Below are 20,241 nucleotides of genomic sequence, written 5' to 3'. Positions count from 1 at the left end.
CTGCAGCTTCACGCCATCTCTCCTGCCTTTTCTGCCTTTCTTTTTATTGCTAAGTTTGCTCTGGACTGAGAATTGTCAGTACCTCGAGGCCAAAGGCAGTGGATATCTGAAAGCCTGCACACCGCAGACAGTAGTCAACTGTGCTTGCTTTCTTCCCATCGAGGTTTTACATTCATTCACTCAGTAAGCTGCTTCTGTTTTCATTCAAACCAGACATGGTGGCACAGGCTGGCCCTCCTCCTATCACCTTGAGCCTGCAGGTGGGCCTTTTAGACCCATGTGCCATTCTGGTTTGTTTTCAGAAGCAACAAGTTCCAGCCAGTCCCAACAATTCTGTTGCCTATTCTGGCAGCTTCCCTGTTATCTGTGAGGACTACCTTGCAGTCAGCCATGAAGCAGCCACCCCGAGGCTACTGAAAACATGGAAGAAAGAGTTGACACTTGATAACCTCAACTGCAAGGGAATATGTCTGTCTCTCAATCCTTACCCCAGGCTTCTTGCTAGGAGGAGAAAGCCAGCGCTTGGGAAGCAGAGGCAGGAGGATCAACGCTTCAAGGTCATCCTTAACTATATAGCCAAGTTTAAGGCCAGTCTGGGCTACACAGGACAGAAAAAAAAAAAAGAAAGCAACTTCATTTGCTGATGCTTAAGCCACTGGCTGCCAGAGGGTCTGGAAGTCAAAGTCATCTCCACTGATATGAGGGGTAATTATTCCTAAATTGAGATGTAACTTCCAAACACCAACTGGGGAGACAGAGAAAAGGGAGTCTTGAAATAAGAATGCCTATTGTTTGTGTACTTACATTAGCAAGATACCCAAAAAAGCACAATCAGGAAATGCAATTAAAAATACTAATTAACTTATAGTTACTGTCTGAGATTACTAGATCCTATCATTTCATGGAGACTTTCCAAACATAAAAAGGTATTAATAATGCTAATATGGAAATCATTGCAGATCTCTTAAATACTAAAGAACACACGGCCTCTGTTTTAACTACTGTTGTATACTGTTTAACCCATCAGGATGTACAGAGAAATCTAATGCTTCGATAGTATCTCATGAATATAAAAAGGATTGGTAATCAATGCAATTCACAACCCTGGGCAGAGTCTTTGAGTCTGGGCCAGTGCTAGACACCTGGACAAGTGTGGGAGCGCCTAGCATAAGCCGAAGGGATGAGCTGTGGCCTGGGGCAGAGCTGGGTAAACCAAACCACACCCGGCTACTGGAGTGGAACTGAGTAAGGGTCTTCACCTCTTTGTACCTCCACTTCTTGGGACTCTAGGACGGGGTAATGGTGCCTACCTCACGGGGCTAACAGCTCATGTAATCCAATGTCAATTCATGCGAGCACTTGAAAAATCTTCGATGGCAAACAGTAAGTGTTAAATAAATGCTAACACCACTACTAAAAATCCCTCACCCTTAAGGACGTTCTGTCACACGTCAGCATCTTGGCTGTATAGTGTATTCTATTTTCAAGACACTGCAATAAGGGAACTGGGGGAAGGGTACATGGAATCGTTCTGTATTTTCTCACAACTGTAACTCAGTGTTCTCAAAATGAAAAGTTTAAACACTCCTGTAAAATTCTAGTGGCGGCGTAGAATGCTGATGTGTTGGTAGCTCAAAGCACCTACCCAGAATCACCACAAATCCTACTCCTAGGTTTTCACCCCACCTGAGAGCTGAAGGTGAAAACAGGCCAGTGTTCACTGCAGTACAGTCCATGGGAGCTAACTCACACCAGGGAGCAACCTCAATGGCCATGAGAGGCTACGGGCGAACCAATATGGCCTAGACATGTTATTAGTCATTCCGATTGAAATGAGCCAGACACCAAAAGGCAGCTGTGGTCCAGCTCTACCTTTGAGGCTTCTGGAGTCCTCAAGGTCAGACACAGCAGGCAGGCTGGACGCCGTGGAGGGGGTGGGGAGGAATCCAGAATGAAGAGTCAGTATGCTCTAGGTCCCAATATGGAGCAGGTTGTGGGAGCTTCCTGCTTGTAATCCCAGCGCTTGAAGGGTTGAGGCAGAAGGATTAACATGAGTTCCAGGTTAGCCTGGGCTTTAGAGTGAGTTTCAGGTTAGCCTTAGCTACAGTGTGAGACCCCCATCTCGAAATAAAATAAAATGAATTTCAAATTGCTAGGCACGGCAGCAACAGAGGAACTCAGGGGCCACCTCCGTCCAGCCCAAGGACAGAGCTCTCGGCCTCGGCTAAGTCACACTTTCTAGACCCTTCTTCCACAGCCTTAAGTTAGCATGCTAGGCTGGCCGACAAGGGCCAGCAGGGGCCCTGCTTAGGGCCCAGGAGATGGTCCAGAAGCTTCATGGGGAGGAGGGGAGCATCTCAAACCATGCCCCACCTGCTGCTGGCCTCTGCTATCCACTGCAGGCATCTCAGGGCTCCCCATCAGAAACTGACTGAATGGTCACCATGACCCCAACGGGCTCTCACTCTTTCTTAATGGAAGAGCAGTACTTCCCACTTCTCGCCATCCTCCGCCCCCCCCTGCTTCTCATTTGCAGCCCCTCCCCCAAGGCTGGCCGGGATCCCAGTCTTTCAAAGCAAAAATAGCTGATTGTACTGGGCGGCAGCCAGTTTAGGTTTCTTTCATTCGCACTAAAAATAACTAGCTAAAGCGTGGTCCTGCACCTGGCCCCAAGCCTGGCTGGTGCTGACCTCCACTATCACTTCGTCTCTCTGCCCCAAAGGGAGGTTTACCAAGGGCAGCGGGGAGGAAAAGCCTAGAAGCCAGGATCCTTCCTTCACTCCGGTCCCAGGCTAAAGCCAAGAAGGATCCCCTTGTTGACCTTGCTAAGGTCATCAAGGTTGAGACTTTTCCTGTTCAAAACCCACCGGCAGTGTGGACTCCACCATGCTCGGCCTCTTTATGCAGTGAGCAGGTCCTGGACTGAACAGGGCTCTCTGCTTACAAAGCTGAACATGCTCATCTCTCGTTTGAGTTGCATGACAGTTCTGAGGACGGAGAGAGTTCAGGGCTGTCATCAGGAGAAAACGGAGGGCTAGAGAAAGGTCAGGCGGGGTTGGGGGTGTAGCTCAGATGGCAGAGGGCTGGCCTAGCGTGCATAAAGCCTTGAGTTCAACCCAAGGCTGCACAAACCTGGGGGGTGATACCGGCCTGCAATCCCAGTACTCTGAAGGCGGAGGCAAGATGGTCAGAAATTCAAGGCTATTCTAGGATGCAGAGAAGTTCAAGGCCAGCCTGGTATACACAAGACCTGGGGTCACACAGCTAGGAGTGACAGAGGAAGGATCCACATCTGGACTTGGGGTTCACTGAGTTATCATTTCATTTCAGTCCTGCATGATGAGAACGGCCTTGCCGGGAAGGGAACGGATCAGAATGGAGGACTTGCTCCTTGAGGGCTCTGAGCCTGGGGTCTCTGGGGTCATATACACTGTCTAGAACAGTGGTTCTCAGTCTTCCTAATGCTGCCACCCTTCAATATAGTTCCCTGTGTAGTGGTGACCCCTAGCCATCAAGTTATTTTCGTTGCTACTTCATACCTGTAATTTTGCTACTGCTGTGATCCATAACATGAATACCTGTATTTTCTGATGGTCTTGGGCCACTCCATGAAAAGGCCATTCAACCACTGGGGGTCACGGTCCACAGGTTGAGAACCTCTTGTCTAAAGCCTTCTCTCTCTCTCTCTCTCTCTCTCTCTCTCTCTCTCTCTCTCTCTCTCACACACACACACACACACACACACACACACACACACACACACCAGGGTTTCTTTGTCTAGTCTTGGCTGTCTAGAACTAGCTCTGTAGATCAGGCTGGCCTCGAACTCACAGAGATCCACCTGCCTCTTCCTCCCAAGTGCTGGGATTAAAGGCGTGCACCACCACCGCCCGGCCATGAATACTTTTTCAAAGCTCTTTTGGCGGTTGTATGCTGGGTCTGGGTCTTTGTGATACAGTTCTCTGTTCTGAGCATTCTTCCCGGGGGGATATTATGGGTTGGAGCTCACCCTGGTGCCCTAGTTTGCTTTCTTCTGCTGTGCTGAGCACTATGACTAATAAAGAAACTTCGGGAAGAGAGGGCTTATTTGGCTCACAGGTTATACAGTCCGTCATCAGGGGGAAGCCAAGGAATGAACTCAAGGCAGGACTCTGATGCAGAGACCATGCAGGGGTGCTGCTTACTGGCTTGCTCCTCACAGATTGCTCAGCCTGCTTTCTTACAGTGCCCAGACCACTGCCCAGGGGTGACACCACTCACCGTGGGCTGAGTGCTCCTATATAAACAGTAAGACAATACATCCACAGACTTGCCTACAGATCAGTATGATGGAGACATCTTCTCGATGAAGATTCCCTCTTCCCAGCTATGTCTAGGTTTGTGTCAAGTTGACAAAACCCAACCAGTCCACCTGGTGACAGAGAGGGGGAGGTGGGTGGGGGAGGAGGGATTTCCTAGTGGATAAAAACAAAAACAAACAAACAAACAAACAACCACCTCTACCTTATATCCCAGGCTCCTGCCAACTGTTTATAGACTCGGGGTACCTGAATGGCTAGGGGAACCCCAGTATCTAGCTACTGAAGCAGGGTCCACTATCACTCTTCCCTTCCTGGAGATCCTCCTGGTCCACGGCACCACACTACTAAGGACATTTCACCTGCCTCTTCCCTGTGTTCCCACAGCTGAGGTCTAAAACTACACCCAACAGTGAAGAATAATCCAGCCAAGCCCTACTCGACTCCATTCTTACCGGGGAGGGACTGCATGTCTCTGCTGGGCGAGGAACCCACACTGAAGGTAGAACTACAAGGAGCCTAGACTCCACCCAGCTCTGTCATGTCCTAGCTGGGTGGCCCTTGGAAAGTCACTGAAGCACAGCTGGGCCAGATCAAGCATGGCAGGGTCCCGTCACCGGGGCCACCACTTTCCATTTCCTTGCCCGTGACAGACACTGCGAATCCATCATGCCACCACAGCCTGCTGGCCTCAGATACTCCACCGGGGCCTTTCAATCACACGCTCTACCGCAATACCACCCTGGAGCTGACAGTCCAATGAGGGGGGGGGCAGCTTGCCACCTTACTTCTTGAATTAAAAACCAGGGTGTTGGGCGATGGCAGAGTACACAAAATAAGCCAAGCGCATAAATAAATAAAGAAGGTCATTTCCTGAGTGGGAGAAGTTCCATGACAAGGTCTTGGGGGGGGGGGGGCTCTGAGAGCAAGTGACGGAGGAAATGATATCTATGTGGGCCGAGAGGACGAGAAGCCTGTACTCCGAGAGAGGGCACTGTCTGGAATTCCTGAGGTGAGAATTAGGTCTGCCATGCTTGGAGAGGGCAAGCAAGCTGATGAGGGTGGAGCTGAACGGACGGGAACGCAGACAGGAGAGGGTGGAGACGACGGCGGAGGAGACAAGGGCGGAGTCTCAGAGCAGACCTGAGCCCTCAGTCAGATGTTTTTCTAAGTGCTACGAGAACTTCAAGAAGGTGGGAAACAAAGCGACAAACTCTCACGGTGGCTTTTAAAAGACTTCTGAACTGGGCGAGGTGGCACACACAGATAAACCCAACTCTTAGAAGGCAGAGGCAGGTGGATGTCTGAGTTCCAGGCCAGCCAGGGCTATAGTGAGAGCCTGCCTCAAACAAACAAACAACAGAGTTCTCTGGCTGCAGCAGGGCTGAGAAGGAACAGGGCCAGAGACATCTACTTAGGTCACTGTCCTGGTCCATAAAAAGATGACACTTCTTTGGATCAGTCTTGACTGTGGAGAGGGATGGCAAGCATCGCCCAACAGTGAGACCCTGCCTCAAGAAAATAAAGAAAAATGAAGCAGATGTGGTGTTCCATGCTTAAAAGTCCGGGCAGTGGCGGGGCACACCTTTAATCCCGGTGTGGCTAGAGTTTTCCTGCCTTGCCCACAGTCAGGACAAATCTCTGTCACCCGCCAGTCCCACAGCCGCTCAGACCCAACCAAGTAAACACAGAGACTTATATTGCTTACAAACTGTATGGCCGTGGCAGGCTTCTTGCTAACTGTTCTTATAGCTTAAATTAATCCATTTCTATAAATCTATACCTTGCCATGTGGCTGGTGGCTTACCGGAGTCTTCACATGGTGCTTGTCATGGGGGCAGCTGGTAGTGACTCCCTCTGCCTTCCTGTTCTCTCAGTTCTCCTATTAGTCCCGCCTATACTTCCTGCCTAGCCACTGGCCAATCAGTGTTTTATTTATTGACCAATCAGAGCAACAGATTTGACATACAGACCATCCCACAGCACTCCAGCACTCAGGAGGCAGAGCCAGGTGGATCCCTGTGAGTTCAAGGCCAGCCTGGTCTTATGGATTGAGTTTTCGGACAGCCAGGGCTACACAGAGAAACCCTGTCTTGAAAAAACCTAGCCAAACAAACCAAAACACAGCACTCGGGGCTAAGGCAGGAGGAAGGCCACAAGTTCGAGGTCAGCCACCACTACAAAGCAAGAACCTGTCTCCAAAACCAAAACCAAACAAACATCTAAAAGGAGGAAGTCCAACATTAAACTCCCCAAGGATCAGGCTGCAGGGAAACGGCTAGGCTGTTGGGCGTGCTTACTGCTCTTCCAGAGGACCCAAGTTCGGTTCCCAGTACCCATGTCACAGTGGCTCACCCCCCACCTGTAATTCCAGCTCCAGGGGATCCAGTGCCACCTTCTGACCTCCACGGGCACCTGGGCTCCCATGAACAGACCCTGCTCCTCCTACCTACACATAATTGAAACTAAAATAAACATACCATTAAAATCTTCAAGTGATCATCTGGCACATGTGAAGCCCTGGGTCCCACTACAGGGCCATATAAAATCGGGTTTGGGGCCTGGGGTGACGGCCCAGTGGTTAGGAGTACTATGCTGCACAGATGTGAGGACCCGGGTTCAAAAAAACATGCAGCACCCATGTAAAAAGCTAGTGTGGCTTCTAACATAGCCCTGTGTGAGGCCGTCAGACCACTGCAGCTTGCAGGGGTCTGCCTAGAGCGATAGAGCAGGATAGCCAGTGGCCTCGTCTGGCTTGTGCTCTAGTACCTATATACATACTACATACTACATACTACACACACACACACACACACACACACACACCCTGAGCTGAAGACACGTACTCCAAACCCTTCTCCTGGGGTGCTAATAACTCTTGCGCATGTGCATCTGGGAAACAAGCCTGAGCTCGATGCTCCCTTGACAGCAAGAGCCCACAAGCCCCAAAGCCGCCCATCAGTGGTAGAGGAGGAAAGGAATCAGCAGACTCCCGTTCAAAGGCCAAGCCCAGCCTCTGACCTTTATGGAGACACGGCCCAACTTATCATTACATCCGTGGGGCTGAGTACTTATGGCCCGCAAAACATAATGCTTACTGGCTTCTACGCTGAAGAAATGAAAAATAAAAACTATGCAAGCAGCAGCAGCATCCACCTCAGAGCTACTGACTACAGCGGTCCAGAATCCTAGGTTTGGAGAGGTGCCTGAGCTGTTAGGAGCACCTGCTGCTCTTCCAGAGGACCCGAGTTCGGATCCCAGAAGCTGTGTAATTCCAGCTACAGGGAATCCAATGCCCTCTTCTGGCTTACAATGGTACCCATGAACACATGGCATGCGCGCGCGCACGCACACACACACACACACACACACACACACACACACACACACAGTTTTATTTTTGAGGCAGGGTCTCAGGCTGTCCAGGAACTCACTATGCAAACCAGGCTGGCCTCCCCAGTCTGCCTCTACCTCCCAAGTGTGGGATTAAAGACCACATGTCACTACACCTAGCACATGTAAATGACTAAAAATCTAAAAACAAAAACTCATAAGTAGATTAGATTCCAGGGTAATTCCAGCAAAGTGAGATCCTGTCTGGAAAATGCAAACAACCCCTCCCACCAAAACAAACAAACAAACAAACAAAAAAACCCAAACCAAAAAAATACCCTCAGAAGTATAATCTCATTAAAAACTAGAAAACAAAATAGAAGAATAAAACTAGAAGCTAAGTTTGGCAGCTCCTCCCTGTAATTCCAGCCTTCAAGAAACCGAGGCAGGAGGAGGGCTGAGAGCCCAGGTTACCCTGAGATACAAAAAGAAACCCCGTCTCAACAAACAAACAAAAACCTCAAAGATGAACCTCCAGAGACAGGCAAAGAGAAAATAACACAAAAGCCAGGCAAATGGGTCCTTCCAGGAATGGAGAGAAAAAATGAAAAGGGGGAATGGCGCGGGGAACCTTGAAGAGTGCTTTCTGCCTGACTTCAGCGGAGGGGTCAAAATTCTTGTTGTCAATATTCTTGACACAGGCCCTCAACCACACCTGTCCCGGGCTGCCTGCCCAGACGGCTCAGCAGGTAACCGTGCCTACTCTCCAACCTGACAACCCCAGTTCAATCCCTGGGCTCCCCGACTCCCAAAAGCTGACCTCTGACCTCCAGGCACACGACGTGGCATTTGCACTCACACGCTGAAGAAAGAAATGTTAAGAAAACATTTTTTGAAGATGTGTGTCCTCTACATTCCCTTCTTCCATACCAACAGCGTTTCCGCCAAGCCCAACGCATCCCAGCTAAAAAGAGCGACCCTTTCACCCCAGCCTCTGTCACTGAGTGGGGTGCCCATGTGATTCGGCTCTCCTGAAAGCCTGTGAATGAAAGGACCCATTCATTGTCCCGGCTAGCTGTGAGAACTGGGATCGTGAGTCTAGTCGGTCACAGGCTGAGATGGTAGAGCTGCTACCCTATCCTAAACAGCCAGTGACCTTTGAACTATTACATTCTCAATAAAGAGAATCGCTGCCCAGGTGACTTAGTGAGGCCCCGGCAGAGGGCTGGGGTTCTGGCTCGGATACGTAGAGCACTCACTCACCTGGCATACGTGTGGCCCTGGGTTTGATCTCAGCCCTACAATTAATTAATTGAACATGTCCTATGTTACTGTTTTCAAGACAATATGAAGCAAAATCATCAGCTAAGTATGGACAGACAGGTTATGGGGACCCCACAGGGCTGCTTTCCGGGTCACAGAAGGGAAATCACCTTCAGGGGCTTGAGGAAAGGGGAGATGCTAATCAAAGAGAGCCCCATGAGCTAGGAAGGCTAAGTCTGTGCCCCACTGCACGGCCTGAGCTCCCACTGAACAAAACGATGCACCGCAGATGTCCAGACTAATATAGAATTGTAATTCTCACCACAGACCACCAAACAAATAAAATGGTGATGTGGCAAGTATGTCCGTCAACTTGATTGAATCTTCCTATAACATATAAAGCAAAGCACCACACTGGGCCCCATAAATGCAGTTACCTACCAGTTAAAAACAAAATGAAACAAACATGAATGCTATTACGTGAAGACTGTCTCTAATCAATGATCAACATAAGACATCACGGTAGAAGCCCAGAGACATCCCTGGAGATGGGGAGAACAAGATAATGATGGCCACTACTATGATTCACGTTTTGCAGGAGGGAAGTGAAATTTATGGAGGCTTAAGTACCTTTCCCAGGGAGCTGCTAAATGGTCAAGCAGGGGTCTGACCAGATGGGCTGAGCCTGTGATCCAATGCTCTGGTGTCAAATGCCTGGAGTGAACCACAATAAGAATTCAACACAGCCAGAAGCAGCTGTCTGTATTCAATCAACACTTGTCCAGCCAGGGGTCAGTGCACCTGAGTATTCAGGAGGCTTTGGGAAGATCTTGTGAGCTATCGAGAGGGGAGGGTGGGGCACACATGAATACAGGCTAGAAAGGAGCTCAGTGCTGGAGAGTTGGCTTGTTTCAAAACATTAATGTACTTTGGGAAAGCAAAAGAATTTCTCTTCCTTCATTCACAAGACCAGAAAAGTGGTATTTCTGGCATGGGCTAGAGGCAGAGCACTCTATAAATAAAAACCATTAGATCCCATGCAGCAGGAACCTGATCAGGGCCTCCTTTTAATTTCCTGACGTGAGCTGGCCACTAACCCAATTACCCAGAATCCCTAGAGAAGCTTTCTGCTTTCCCAACATGCACGAAGAGAGTGAAAGCATATTGCATGGCCATCAGCCCAGGTCTCGCTGAAATCAAGTATCTTTCAGAAAACACTTGGGAAGAGGCAGGCAGGGCTGAGGAGGGAGGGGACAGCAGGAGCGGCTGGAGGGAGGGTGAGTGAGGGGAGGAGAAGGTGGGGTGGGTAGGGTCAAGCTGGCTAGGTGAAGTAGTCAAGTCCCAGAGCTGAACTGGAGACTGGGGGCACTATCTATATAGATGCAGCAAGTGGATTTTCTGGTCTGGAGACTGAATCAGTCCACACCTGAGATGCCAGAGACCATCTCATTCCATTCAGATTCCAGAACTCAGAGAGGATCAGCCTAGGGTAATGCCACCTCCTTGGAGTCCCACCAACAAATCCAGGAAGGAGATCAATGGGTCCAGGCTGCCTCACTCGACTCAGCGGGCAGCTGTACAAAAGACATGTGAACCTGAGTGAGTCTAACACCAGCTGAATGTTGCCATTGGGCTGCTGACACACTAAGGCAATGTCCCAGCTGTCCCATTGGGTCCTCACCTTGACCTGGTGATGAACAGTAGGCCTTGAAGGAGGTAAAGGAAGGAGGTCCTGGGAGCACGAAGTATGAGAACCACAAAGAGAATGCCAGTCGCCAGCTGTGAACCCACATCAGATTTTGCACACAGAAAAAAGGACGACTTTCCCTAAAAATGTGAGTTGTCATACAATGCATCTGCATAAAGACGCAGGGACGCTGCCTTCAGCCACTGACCGCTCCTCCCGTCATCCCAGGATAGACAGGACAAGGCCGAAGGGAGCCATGTGGAAAACAGGATCAGTCTCCAACCACTTGAGGCACCTGACATGCTTTGATCGTGAGTAGGAGGACACCACACATCTGACTTCATCCCTAGTCATGGCTGGAGCCCCTAAATCATGGACCATTTTACTAAGACACAGTTATTGGAGACATCTTGAGCTGCTAGGTAGAGGAGGTTCTGACACGGAGATGGTCGGGAGGAAAAGAGTGTTCACACCCCCTGCTTCCCTGTCAGACTCAGGAACCCCTGCCGCCGCCCAGAGACTGTGAGACCCTAACACAGGAAGCGGCACCAGAAGTGTGAGGTTTGTTTCCAGAATCAAGTCAGAGACTGAGGAAGATGTGGGGTGGGGGGGGGGGTGGGGAGACAGCCATGGAGGGGGCAGGGGGATGGGCGGGGCTGGCCCTGGGGACCAGACCTTGTACACACGGCAAGGGACACCCAAACAAAAGCAGGAGCTGGGACAGCCGCCAAGATCTCTACCTGGCAGAGACCCAGACGCCTGCAGGCAGCCTGCTCCTCCCGGGAGCCTGGTCCCCATGGAGCTTCGGATGCCAGGTACCACAGAGCCCTGTGGGGATGCACACTGAGCCAGGAGCTCAGCTTCACCCACACTCACACGCGGGAGGTTTCCTGTCTGTTTTTCCCTTTCAGATTCAGGCTTGCCAGCACTGGAGGTAAGGTGGTGCGGGCCCTGATGACTTTCCTCCTTCAGGCAAAGCTCCCTAATGGCTGCATCAGGATCAGTACACCACCATCAGCCCAGGGGACACCTGGCTGACATGGGGGGAGCCAGTCCTGGAGGTGAGGCAACTCTGGGGATCACCGAGCAAAGGATACTTGGATGGTGTGTATCCTTTGCTGCACCCTACTCCTGACACTGGAGACGCCCATCATCTACTGGCTTCTCTTCCAGGAACCAGTCTAGGCATGTCCCACCACTGCCCTTCAGTGTGCTCAGTCACACCTCTCCTGTCATGGGTGAGACCCTTTCTGGGGACCACTGGAAAGTGCCCTCCTCTTTCCCAGCGCTAGACAACCCTGAAAGAGAATCCTGCGCATTGCCGCACTGTGACTGTCTGGGGATGGAGTGGTAAGCCCCCATCCCTGCCTGTCATGCGGAGTGTGTGGGGGAGAGCATGCGACAGGAAGATCCAGATCTGGGCCCTGATCCTGTCAAGCTATCGGGTGGCTAAAGGTGGGGCAGACACCTCACTCCAGCCCCTGCAGGCCCCTTTTATCACCATAAAGGGGTTGCCTTTCCCTCTGATTCCCCGAGTTTTCGAGAAAGCAGGCAGAGAGGCACACTGCAGCCAGGGAGTCTCTGTACAGTGGGTTCCACCCCGACCTGGTGTCTCCCTCAGCTTCCAGAACAAGGCGGCAGCAGTTCCATCTCTGGGGCCTGGGAGGAAGGAGTCTCCTCAAAGCCTAGACACCCTCAGGTTCCCAGCACCGAGGACACTAAGAAGCCCATGTCGGCATACCTCTGTGGGCCTCCTCATCCAAGAACACCAGGAAGCTCGGCATCAGAGAGAGCCTGGTGTGGGAGGCAGGGGACCCTAGTCCAATCCCTATCTTGGTCACGCCCACACACAACTGAGATCAAAACCGGACAGCAGAATGAAACACGGTTTTACAGACAGCAGGCCCAACACAGCCCATTTCAAACTAAAAGGAGGCTGCTTCCTCCACAGAGCCCCTAAACAGCAGCTGGCACATCCAAAAAGGGTGAAGAAACGACACATGAGGGCTGGAGAGGTGGCTCAGAGGTTAAGAACACTGACTGCTCTTCCAGAGGTCCTGAGTTCAATTCCCAGCACCCACATGGTGGCTCACAACCATCTGTAACGAGATCTGGTGCCCTCTCCTGTATACATAATAAATAAATACATCTTTTTTAAAAAAATTGAAGGAAAAAAAAAAAAGAAACAACACACGAAAAAGGGATTTGGGCTGGACAGCTTGATGTCAACTGGATACAAGTTAAAAGTGATCTTGTAAGGGTCCAAGGAAACGCTGAAGGAGACCCCAGGCCCCAATAGTATGTAAGAGCAAAGAGCATTTATTAACATTCCAGCGTGCAGGGGTCAACACCTGTACAAAGTGGCGGTGACCCCAAGAGGAGCGTGCGGGCTCCTTTTAAGCGCAGCCAAGGGGAGTTTTTAGGGACAGTTAAGTCATCTCACACATAGTTGGTTACGCAAGCAGCGGTTACTCTAGTACACTCTGAATTGGCTGAGGTGGAGTCCTATCATTTTTGGACATCCCTGCACAAGCTTGTGACTCGGAAAGGGGCTGCAGGGTTTGTCCTTGAGACACTGTGAGGCTGACCGACTTAGACCTTGTGTTTGTCCTCTCCCTCATCCCCGAATGTAGAGGCAGTGTGGATCAACAGCCCTCTGTGGGGAGAGACGCCTGTTTTTGCCCTTCTCAGAGAACTGAAACCTAGACTCAGTTGTAAGAGTGGGAGAGTTGAACCCCTTCAATCTGAGAGGAGGGAACCTCAATTAAGAAAGTGCCTCCATAAAATCGGGCTATAGGCAAGCCTGTAGGGCATTTTCTTAATTAGCGATGGATGAGGGAGGGCTCAGACCCGTGTAGGTGGTGCCGCCCCCGGGCTGGTGGTCCTAGGTTCTGTAATGAGGCAGGCTGAGCAAGCCATGGAGAGAGCAAGCCAGTCAGCGGCACCCCTCCGTGGCCTCAGCTCAGCTCCTGCTTCCAGGTTCCTGCCCTGTCTGAGTTCCTGTCCTGACTTCCCTCAGTGATGAACAGTGATGTAAAAGTCTAAGCCAAATAAACCCTTTCCTCCCCACATTGCTTTTGGGCCTGGTGTTTCATCAGGAACCAAGACAGGACACCTTACAGCCCAGGGCACTGCAGACCCAAGAGGCGGCTGGAGGCGGCCCTGATTGCTGCTTCACGGGTGCAGGTGCTAACTAAGCCCAGGTGAGGAGAGGAACCACCCAGAATGTTCCCTAGCTCCATCCAAGCTCTCTCACAGGCAAATAGCTCCAAGGTGGACACTTCCCCAGCAGGCACAGGGGAGAGAGGAGGAGGGAAGCTCCGGGCCTGCCAAAGGCTGAGCTAGGTTTGGGAGACCAGCCACCCCACCTTGCCCTTCCCAGGGAAGATGGCACCCCAAGCAGGCTTTGTCCTCTCCTTAGCTTGTCCTGCTCCTCATCCCCATAAACTTCCTGTTTCCTTCCACATCATCGGGAAGGATTAAGGCGCAGAAAGAAGCTGGTCTATAAGAATTAGCACTGGCTCTCTGAGGGAGTCACAGGTGCACAGGCAGTGGTGTGTGTACGTGCAACTATAATACTCTCGCACAAACACACACACACACACACACACACACACACACACACACACACCTGCACAAGCACACCCCATTCCCAAAATGCACCAAATGACTCTAGAGGAAAAAGCAACAGGGGGAGAGCCAGAAGCCAAGACGGAAGAGAAACTGGGGGGGGGGGGGCGCGTAGACGATGACGACACACTTACCAGGCAAGCGACGTGTCCTGAACCCCATCAGAAGCAAGGGCCACTCCTCATCAGCCAGGAGTGTGCCATTACCCACCCCCAAACCCGAGGGAGCACCAAGAGTTCGAAGTCCACCTGCCAGGATGGGGGAGGGGGAAGTCCTAGCCCAAATGAGGACTTCCCTGGGTGACAAGCTACCAGCTGAGGCTCCGAATAGGACCCTTGGGACCTTCTGACTTCTACCTTACTAGCCCACATCTCTCCAAGAAGAGAAGCCCAGCAGGCTATGGCATGGCAGCCATGACATAAAACAGTACACACACACACACACACACACACACACACACACACACACACACACACACTCTGCCCTCAGGGAGGCCCTGGGCCTGTAGGTATCCTCACACAGACCTAACACTCCCCACCAAGACAAACCGAGCAGAGCCCTGGCCCTGGCAGCTGGCTGGGGGCCTCTTACCTTCCTTCAGCATCCCCACTTTGAGGCATTTCATGAAGCGGCAGGCCTGACAGGACTTCCGTCTCCGTTTGGTGATCTCACACTCGTTGGTGGCCGGACAGCTGTATTCGATGTTACCTGTAACACAGAGAGGGTTGCCAGGCGCCTGCTGTCTGTCCATCCTGGACCCCAACCCCTTAGGCTGACTGGGGATTAGCTGGCCAGAGCTGACGTGCCCCACCCAGGGTTGTAAACGGAAGTACTGCTGGAAGCAGGGACTCTAAATGGCCCTCCGGGGTGCGTCCAATTCTCTCCCATGCCCGTTCCTGCCTGGGAGCTGGGTGGCCCGAGCAGCCACCTGGGGAGGAAGAGATCATTCTCCTCAAGAATGGTTCTCGAACAACCACCGGATGGGGGATGACGGGGTGACATCAAAATATGCTGAGCTGGACATCAGCACAGACCACCCCAGCTCTTCTAGCCGCCAACCTGCACCTGTCGCTAGGAAAAGCCCAGGGAAAACCGTGGCAGGGCGTGGACTCTGCCTCCCCTGGGGGCCAGGCCACCTAGCTCCCGACTTTGAGGATATCTTTTTCCCATCACCTAGCCTTAGCTCTCTCAACTGCAAAACAGTTTGTTAGTTCCTCAGGGAAGGGTTGAACAAGACCTTACGTGGAAAGTCACTTTAAAAAACTGTAGCCTAGGCTGGGTGAGGCGGTGCATGCTTTTAATCCCTACGGAGGAAAGCAGATCCCTGTGCGTTTGAGACCTGCCTGTTGTACACTGTGAGTTCCAGGACAGCCAGGGCTTCACAGAGAGACAGACCTTGCCTCAAGATAGACAGACAGACAGACAGAAATTAAAACAAACAAACAAAAAGACCAGTTGTAGCCCAGGTTAGGCATCACAGTGCGCATTCCTATCACTTTATTTTTATTATGACTACAAGTGTCTTTTCATTTATTTGTGTGTGCATGCATGTATATTAGGGGGGTGAGGAAAGTATGAGTGTCAGTGTGTGGAGGTCATAGACAACTTCCCAAGTGGGCATCAGTTTTCTCCATCCACCATGAGGTTCATGGGATTGAACGTAGGTCATCAGGCTTGCCAGAAAACTGCCTGTAATCTTAGCACCTGGGAGTTGAGCTGGAGGCAGGAAGATCAGGGGGTTAATGTGGTGATATTGTGTTCCCCAAAATACTGTGCACCCTAATAAACTTATCTGGGGTCAGAGAACAGAACAGCCACTAGACAGACATAGAGGCCAGAAAACGGTGGTACTCACACCTTTAATCCTATCACTTGGGAGGCAGAAATCCATCTGGATCTCTGTGAGTTCAAAGCCACACTGGAAACAGCCAGGCATAATGACTCACACCTTTAATCCCAGGAAGTGATGGCAGAAAGCAGAAAGGTATATACAGCGTGAGGACCAGAAACTAGAAGTTTTTGGCTGGTTAAACTTTTAGGCTTTTGAGCAGCACAGTTCAGCTGAGATTCATTCTGGATGAGAACTGAGAGGCTTCCAGTCTGAGGAAACAGGATCAGCTGAGGAATTGGCAAGGTGAGGTGGCTGTGGCTTGTTCTGCTTCTCTGATCTTCCAGCATTCACCCCAATACCTGGCTCCGGGTTTATTCTTATTTAATAAGACCGTTACATCTACAGGTTAAGGTCAGTCTTGGCCACAAACGCAGTTCAAGGCCAGCCTGGACTACACATCTTAGAAACAAAATTAGGCTGGGGTTGTAGCTCAGTTGATATAGCGCTTGCTCGGTGTGCATGAAGCCCTGGGTGCTACACACAACAGCCCATAACCCCGGCCTGGTGGTGCACACCTGGGATCCTAACACCTGGAGGTGGAGGCAGGGGGATTAGAAGTCCAAGGGCATCTTTAGCTACAGAACAGTAATCTGAGGGCAGCCTGGGCCACAGGAACACAAACGCAGTGAATGAAAATAAAGGACTATCGCTTAAGTATGGCAACCCACTCAGTCAGTCCCAGCACTGGAAATGCTAAAGCAAGATGCTCAATTGTTTAAGGGCAATGTGGACTACGTGGCCAGACTGTCTCTAACGATTAAGACAGAACAGCAAACCACTTCGGCACACGAGGGGCTTATTTTACAAAGCCATCGTCATTGTGAAAACAGGGACAGTGACCACCCAGAGTCCCCTGTCTTCTCGACACCTGTTTAACAAATGTGGACTCTCTGCCTACAAGCCTGGTACTAGGAAAAAAAAAAACAAAAAAAAAACACCAACAGAAGGCACCAGGTCCTCATCTCACTCACAGTAATAATAGCTAGGGTTTATTGTAAACCTACTATGTGCTGCCTCTGGGTCAGCTCTCGTGACCTTTACCGTAACTTTGAGCTGGCCTATCAGTGCCCAGCTCAGAGACCAAGACACGGAGAAGCCAAAAGGAGCCACCTCAGGCCCAGAGCCCCCTATGCGCTCCCCTGTACCTCACAGGGAGCTTGAAGAAATCAGAAAGCGCCTCACTCACAAAGGCAAGCTTCTATTACTAACCCGGGAGGGGAGGTAAGTGTCCCAGGGCACCCATGCCACAGCCTCCCAGGGTGGGACATGGAAACACTGTCAAGTCTCCTAGAGCAGCAGAGCATGAACTGTGAGCCATGATAAAGAGCTCTGAAGCAGTGTCACTGTTGGGTCCGAGTTACCACACTGCCACAGTCCCCAAGGCTCAGACCACGGAACCTCAGAGACCCTTGTGACCTCTCATTACACCTAATCAATGGTATTCCTTCTTTTCTTTGTGCGTTTGCATTGCATTTATGTATGTATTGTATGTATGCATGCATGTATGTAGGCATGTATGTATGCACTGTGCATGTGTGGGTCCCAAGTGCCCACAGTGTATGTTCAGAGACCAGAGGACATCTCACTCTGTAGCCCAGGCTGGCCCCAAACTCAGGGATGCTCCTACCTTGGCCTCCTCAGTCTTGGATCACAGATGTTGTCCACTACACCTGGCTAAACATGGCAACATCAAAGATAAACAAAAGAGGAGCACACAGGCTTAGGAGTGCATCTGTGCCCTGTGTGTGTTTTCTTAGAGGCTCTGTAACCTATGACCTACCATCTTCACACCATCCACAGCCTGAGCCCCTCCAACTGCCCAGTTCCCGGAACTGGCCAACACAGGCAAGTCCACCAAGTGCCCTCTGGCCCAGGCCTGCAGCCCACCAATCCAGATCCCGCTGGGGAGGTGTTGCTTCTCTCTGCCAGCCACCCCAGGCTGCCCTACCATCCATGTCCTGTCTAGTTCCTCCATGCAGGCCAGTTCCTCTTGACAGTCCAAATACCTGACTACCTGACTCACACATGGTAGGTTCCCGAAGCACACTAACCACTAAATAACCAAGCATTCAGTGATGCAGCTGCATGCCTGCTCAGTGTAGATGATGTCTTTAACTCAGCCAATCTCTCCCCATCTTACAGAGGAGAGCCAGGTAAAATGGTACATGCCTGTAATCCCAGCCACAAGGAGGCTGAGGCTTTAGGAAGATCAGAGACCAGAATGAGATGTGCTATACAGTGAGGGTCTGGTTTGTTGGTTTGTTTTCAAGTTTTTTCAAATGAGAAGGGGCAGAAGCAGCCTGGGAATGAACCCAGGTGGCCTCCTCACAGGAGGTGTACAGTGCAGACGGTTGTACTCTGCTCTCGGCTACCCTGCAACCCCACCCCTTGAGTGAGGGTGAGCCACAGGTTATTCCTCAGAATGGAGGTGGGGGGGGTGTCACAACATGGGTGGGTTTGGTCCTGCCGTCTTTCTAAGACAAGACGACAGGGCAAGAGTGCTTCCTGAGGCTAACAGTGAGTGTGGGACCGTGCTCCTGACCTTTCAGGGTGTGTGTGTGTGTGTGTGTGTGTGCACACATGCGCACACGCGCGCACACACACACACACACACACACACTCGAGCACCTGTGTGTATTTCTAATTTCACTTATTTATTTTGTTCCTTTCAATTTGTCTTATGGGCCTGGCGGCTGGCTGCCAGCGAAGCCAGGCTGGTGGCCTGGCCTTGTAATTTCTGTAAGTGCCTCCTTGATAAAGTGATGAGATTAATTCATCATTGTTCCTGTGGTCTCAAGGGGGAGTCCCGGAGATCTCAGCACAGGGAGCGGGCATCAGCGGTGTGCACACTCTCGATCGAGCAAGCGAGTGCGTGCTCCCCGCCCCCCCCCCCACCCACCCACACAACCCATACCCCATCAACTCAGGTGTGACCAAGTTAGTGAACAGGGCATTAGACAACCGCTAGCCCAGACTCAGGTCTCAACCTGGACGTTCGTCCACTGTAGACACAGGCAGACTCCAATTCTGGCAAGCTGAGTCACCTAATTTCTCAGCCTCCGTTTGTTTCCTCATCTATAAAATGGGTGTGGTTTCCATCTCAAAGTTGGATGAGTTCCGCACACCAGGACTGAGTGGGGCATAGACCTTGGCATCCAAGGCAGGCAAGGCTGGCAAACTACATCCTCCATCCAGGCAGGGGTATCTGTAGAGGACGCTAGCCTCCAGCCTGTCAGCGCCACACTGAAGGCTGTCCACCCAGGGACACTGTCATTTGTGGATGGTGGGACCTCAGCTTCTGTTCCTGCCTGAGGGAGAGGAAGGCACATTCGGAGCTGAGCCGGAATTTGGTGTGACCCCGAGGCAAAGAGGTCGTCTCTTTGATCCTAGGCCACCCTGAGAAGGGAATCCCAGAGGAAACCCCACCGGCTGTCCCCACAGCTGCAAGCAAGCCAGAAGCCCCAGCCAGGCTCAGGCACAGGCTGTTAGGCTAAAATAATTCCAGGGCTCCAGCTGACCTCAGAGGCGACCGTGAGCAGCTGTGGTGAAAGCCTGGGCTCTTGTTTATCTCAGCCCTGGAGGACAGAGACATTCCCTTCCACTCTGGGTGGTCCAGTGTCCTCAAGCCTTTACCCTTCCCTCCTCATCCGCTGCCAGATGATCTCACTGATGCCTACATAACTCCATCACCTAACTGGCAGTGCCCTAGACTGGGACAAATGGTCCGTCCTGGGTCTGCTGCAGCTTCCACCTGGAGGGCCTTTAGACTGCTCAGCTCTCCCAAACTGAACCCATCCTCACGCTACATGCCCGTTGTCATGTCTAAGAGAATGATTGATTTTCCAGTCTGCCACTTAGGTCAAAAACTGAGGAAGCACCTGGATTCTTACACAACTTGTTTCCACGACCCTTTCCAAAACAAGGGCTAGAGGGGGATGAACACACTTGTCCAGAAGAGCCTCAGAAGGCGTCGGGCACAGAAGATTCAAGATAATGCAAGAGACAGGGAGAGGTGTGGGCTAAAACTAGCTTTCACTAAAAGAGTACGTTAAGTGAGTGTTTCGCTGATTCAAACCTGCTCTGCAGCCGCCTGGCCACCAAGAAGCCCTCCCTCTACGATCTGCACAAGAGGAAGCGGA

General features: G+C 51.3%; 1 protein-coding gene across 2 annotated transcripts in view; it reads right to left on the bottom strand.

The window, feature by feature from the left end:
* The window catches only part of Esrrb (estrogen related receptor beta), a 166,527-nt gene that overhangs the window by 20,614 nt on the left and 125,672 nt on the right, over positions 1-20,241 (bottom strand). For both annotated transcript variants that reach the window (XM_028876219.2, XM_028876209.2), the window contains exon 3: positions 14,803-14,919. In XM_028876219.2, coding sequence (XP_028732052.1) covers positions 14,803-14,919 — 117 coding nt within the window. The remainder of the gene's footprint in view (positions 1-14,802; positions 14,920-20,241) is intronic.

This window comes from Peromyscus leucopus, chromosome 14, assembly GCF_004664715.2.
Source record: "Peromyscus leucopus breed LL Stock chromosome 14, UCI_PerLeu_2.1, whole genome shotgun sequence".
NCBI lineage: Eukaryota > Metazoa > Chordata > Mammalia > Rodentia > Cricetidae > Peromyscus > Peromyscus leucopus.
This window is presented reverse-complemented; position numbering and strand designations above follow the sequence as displayed.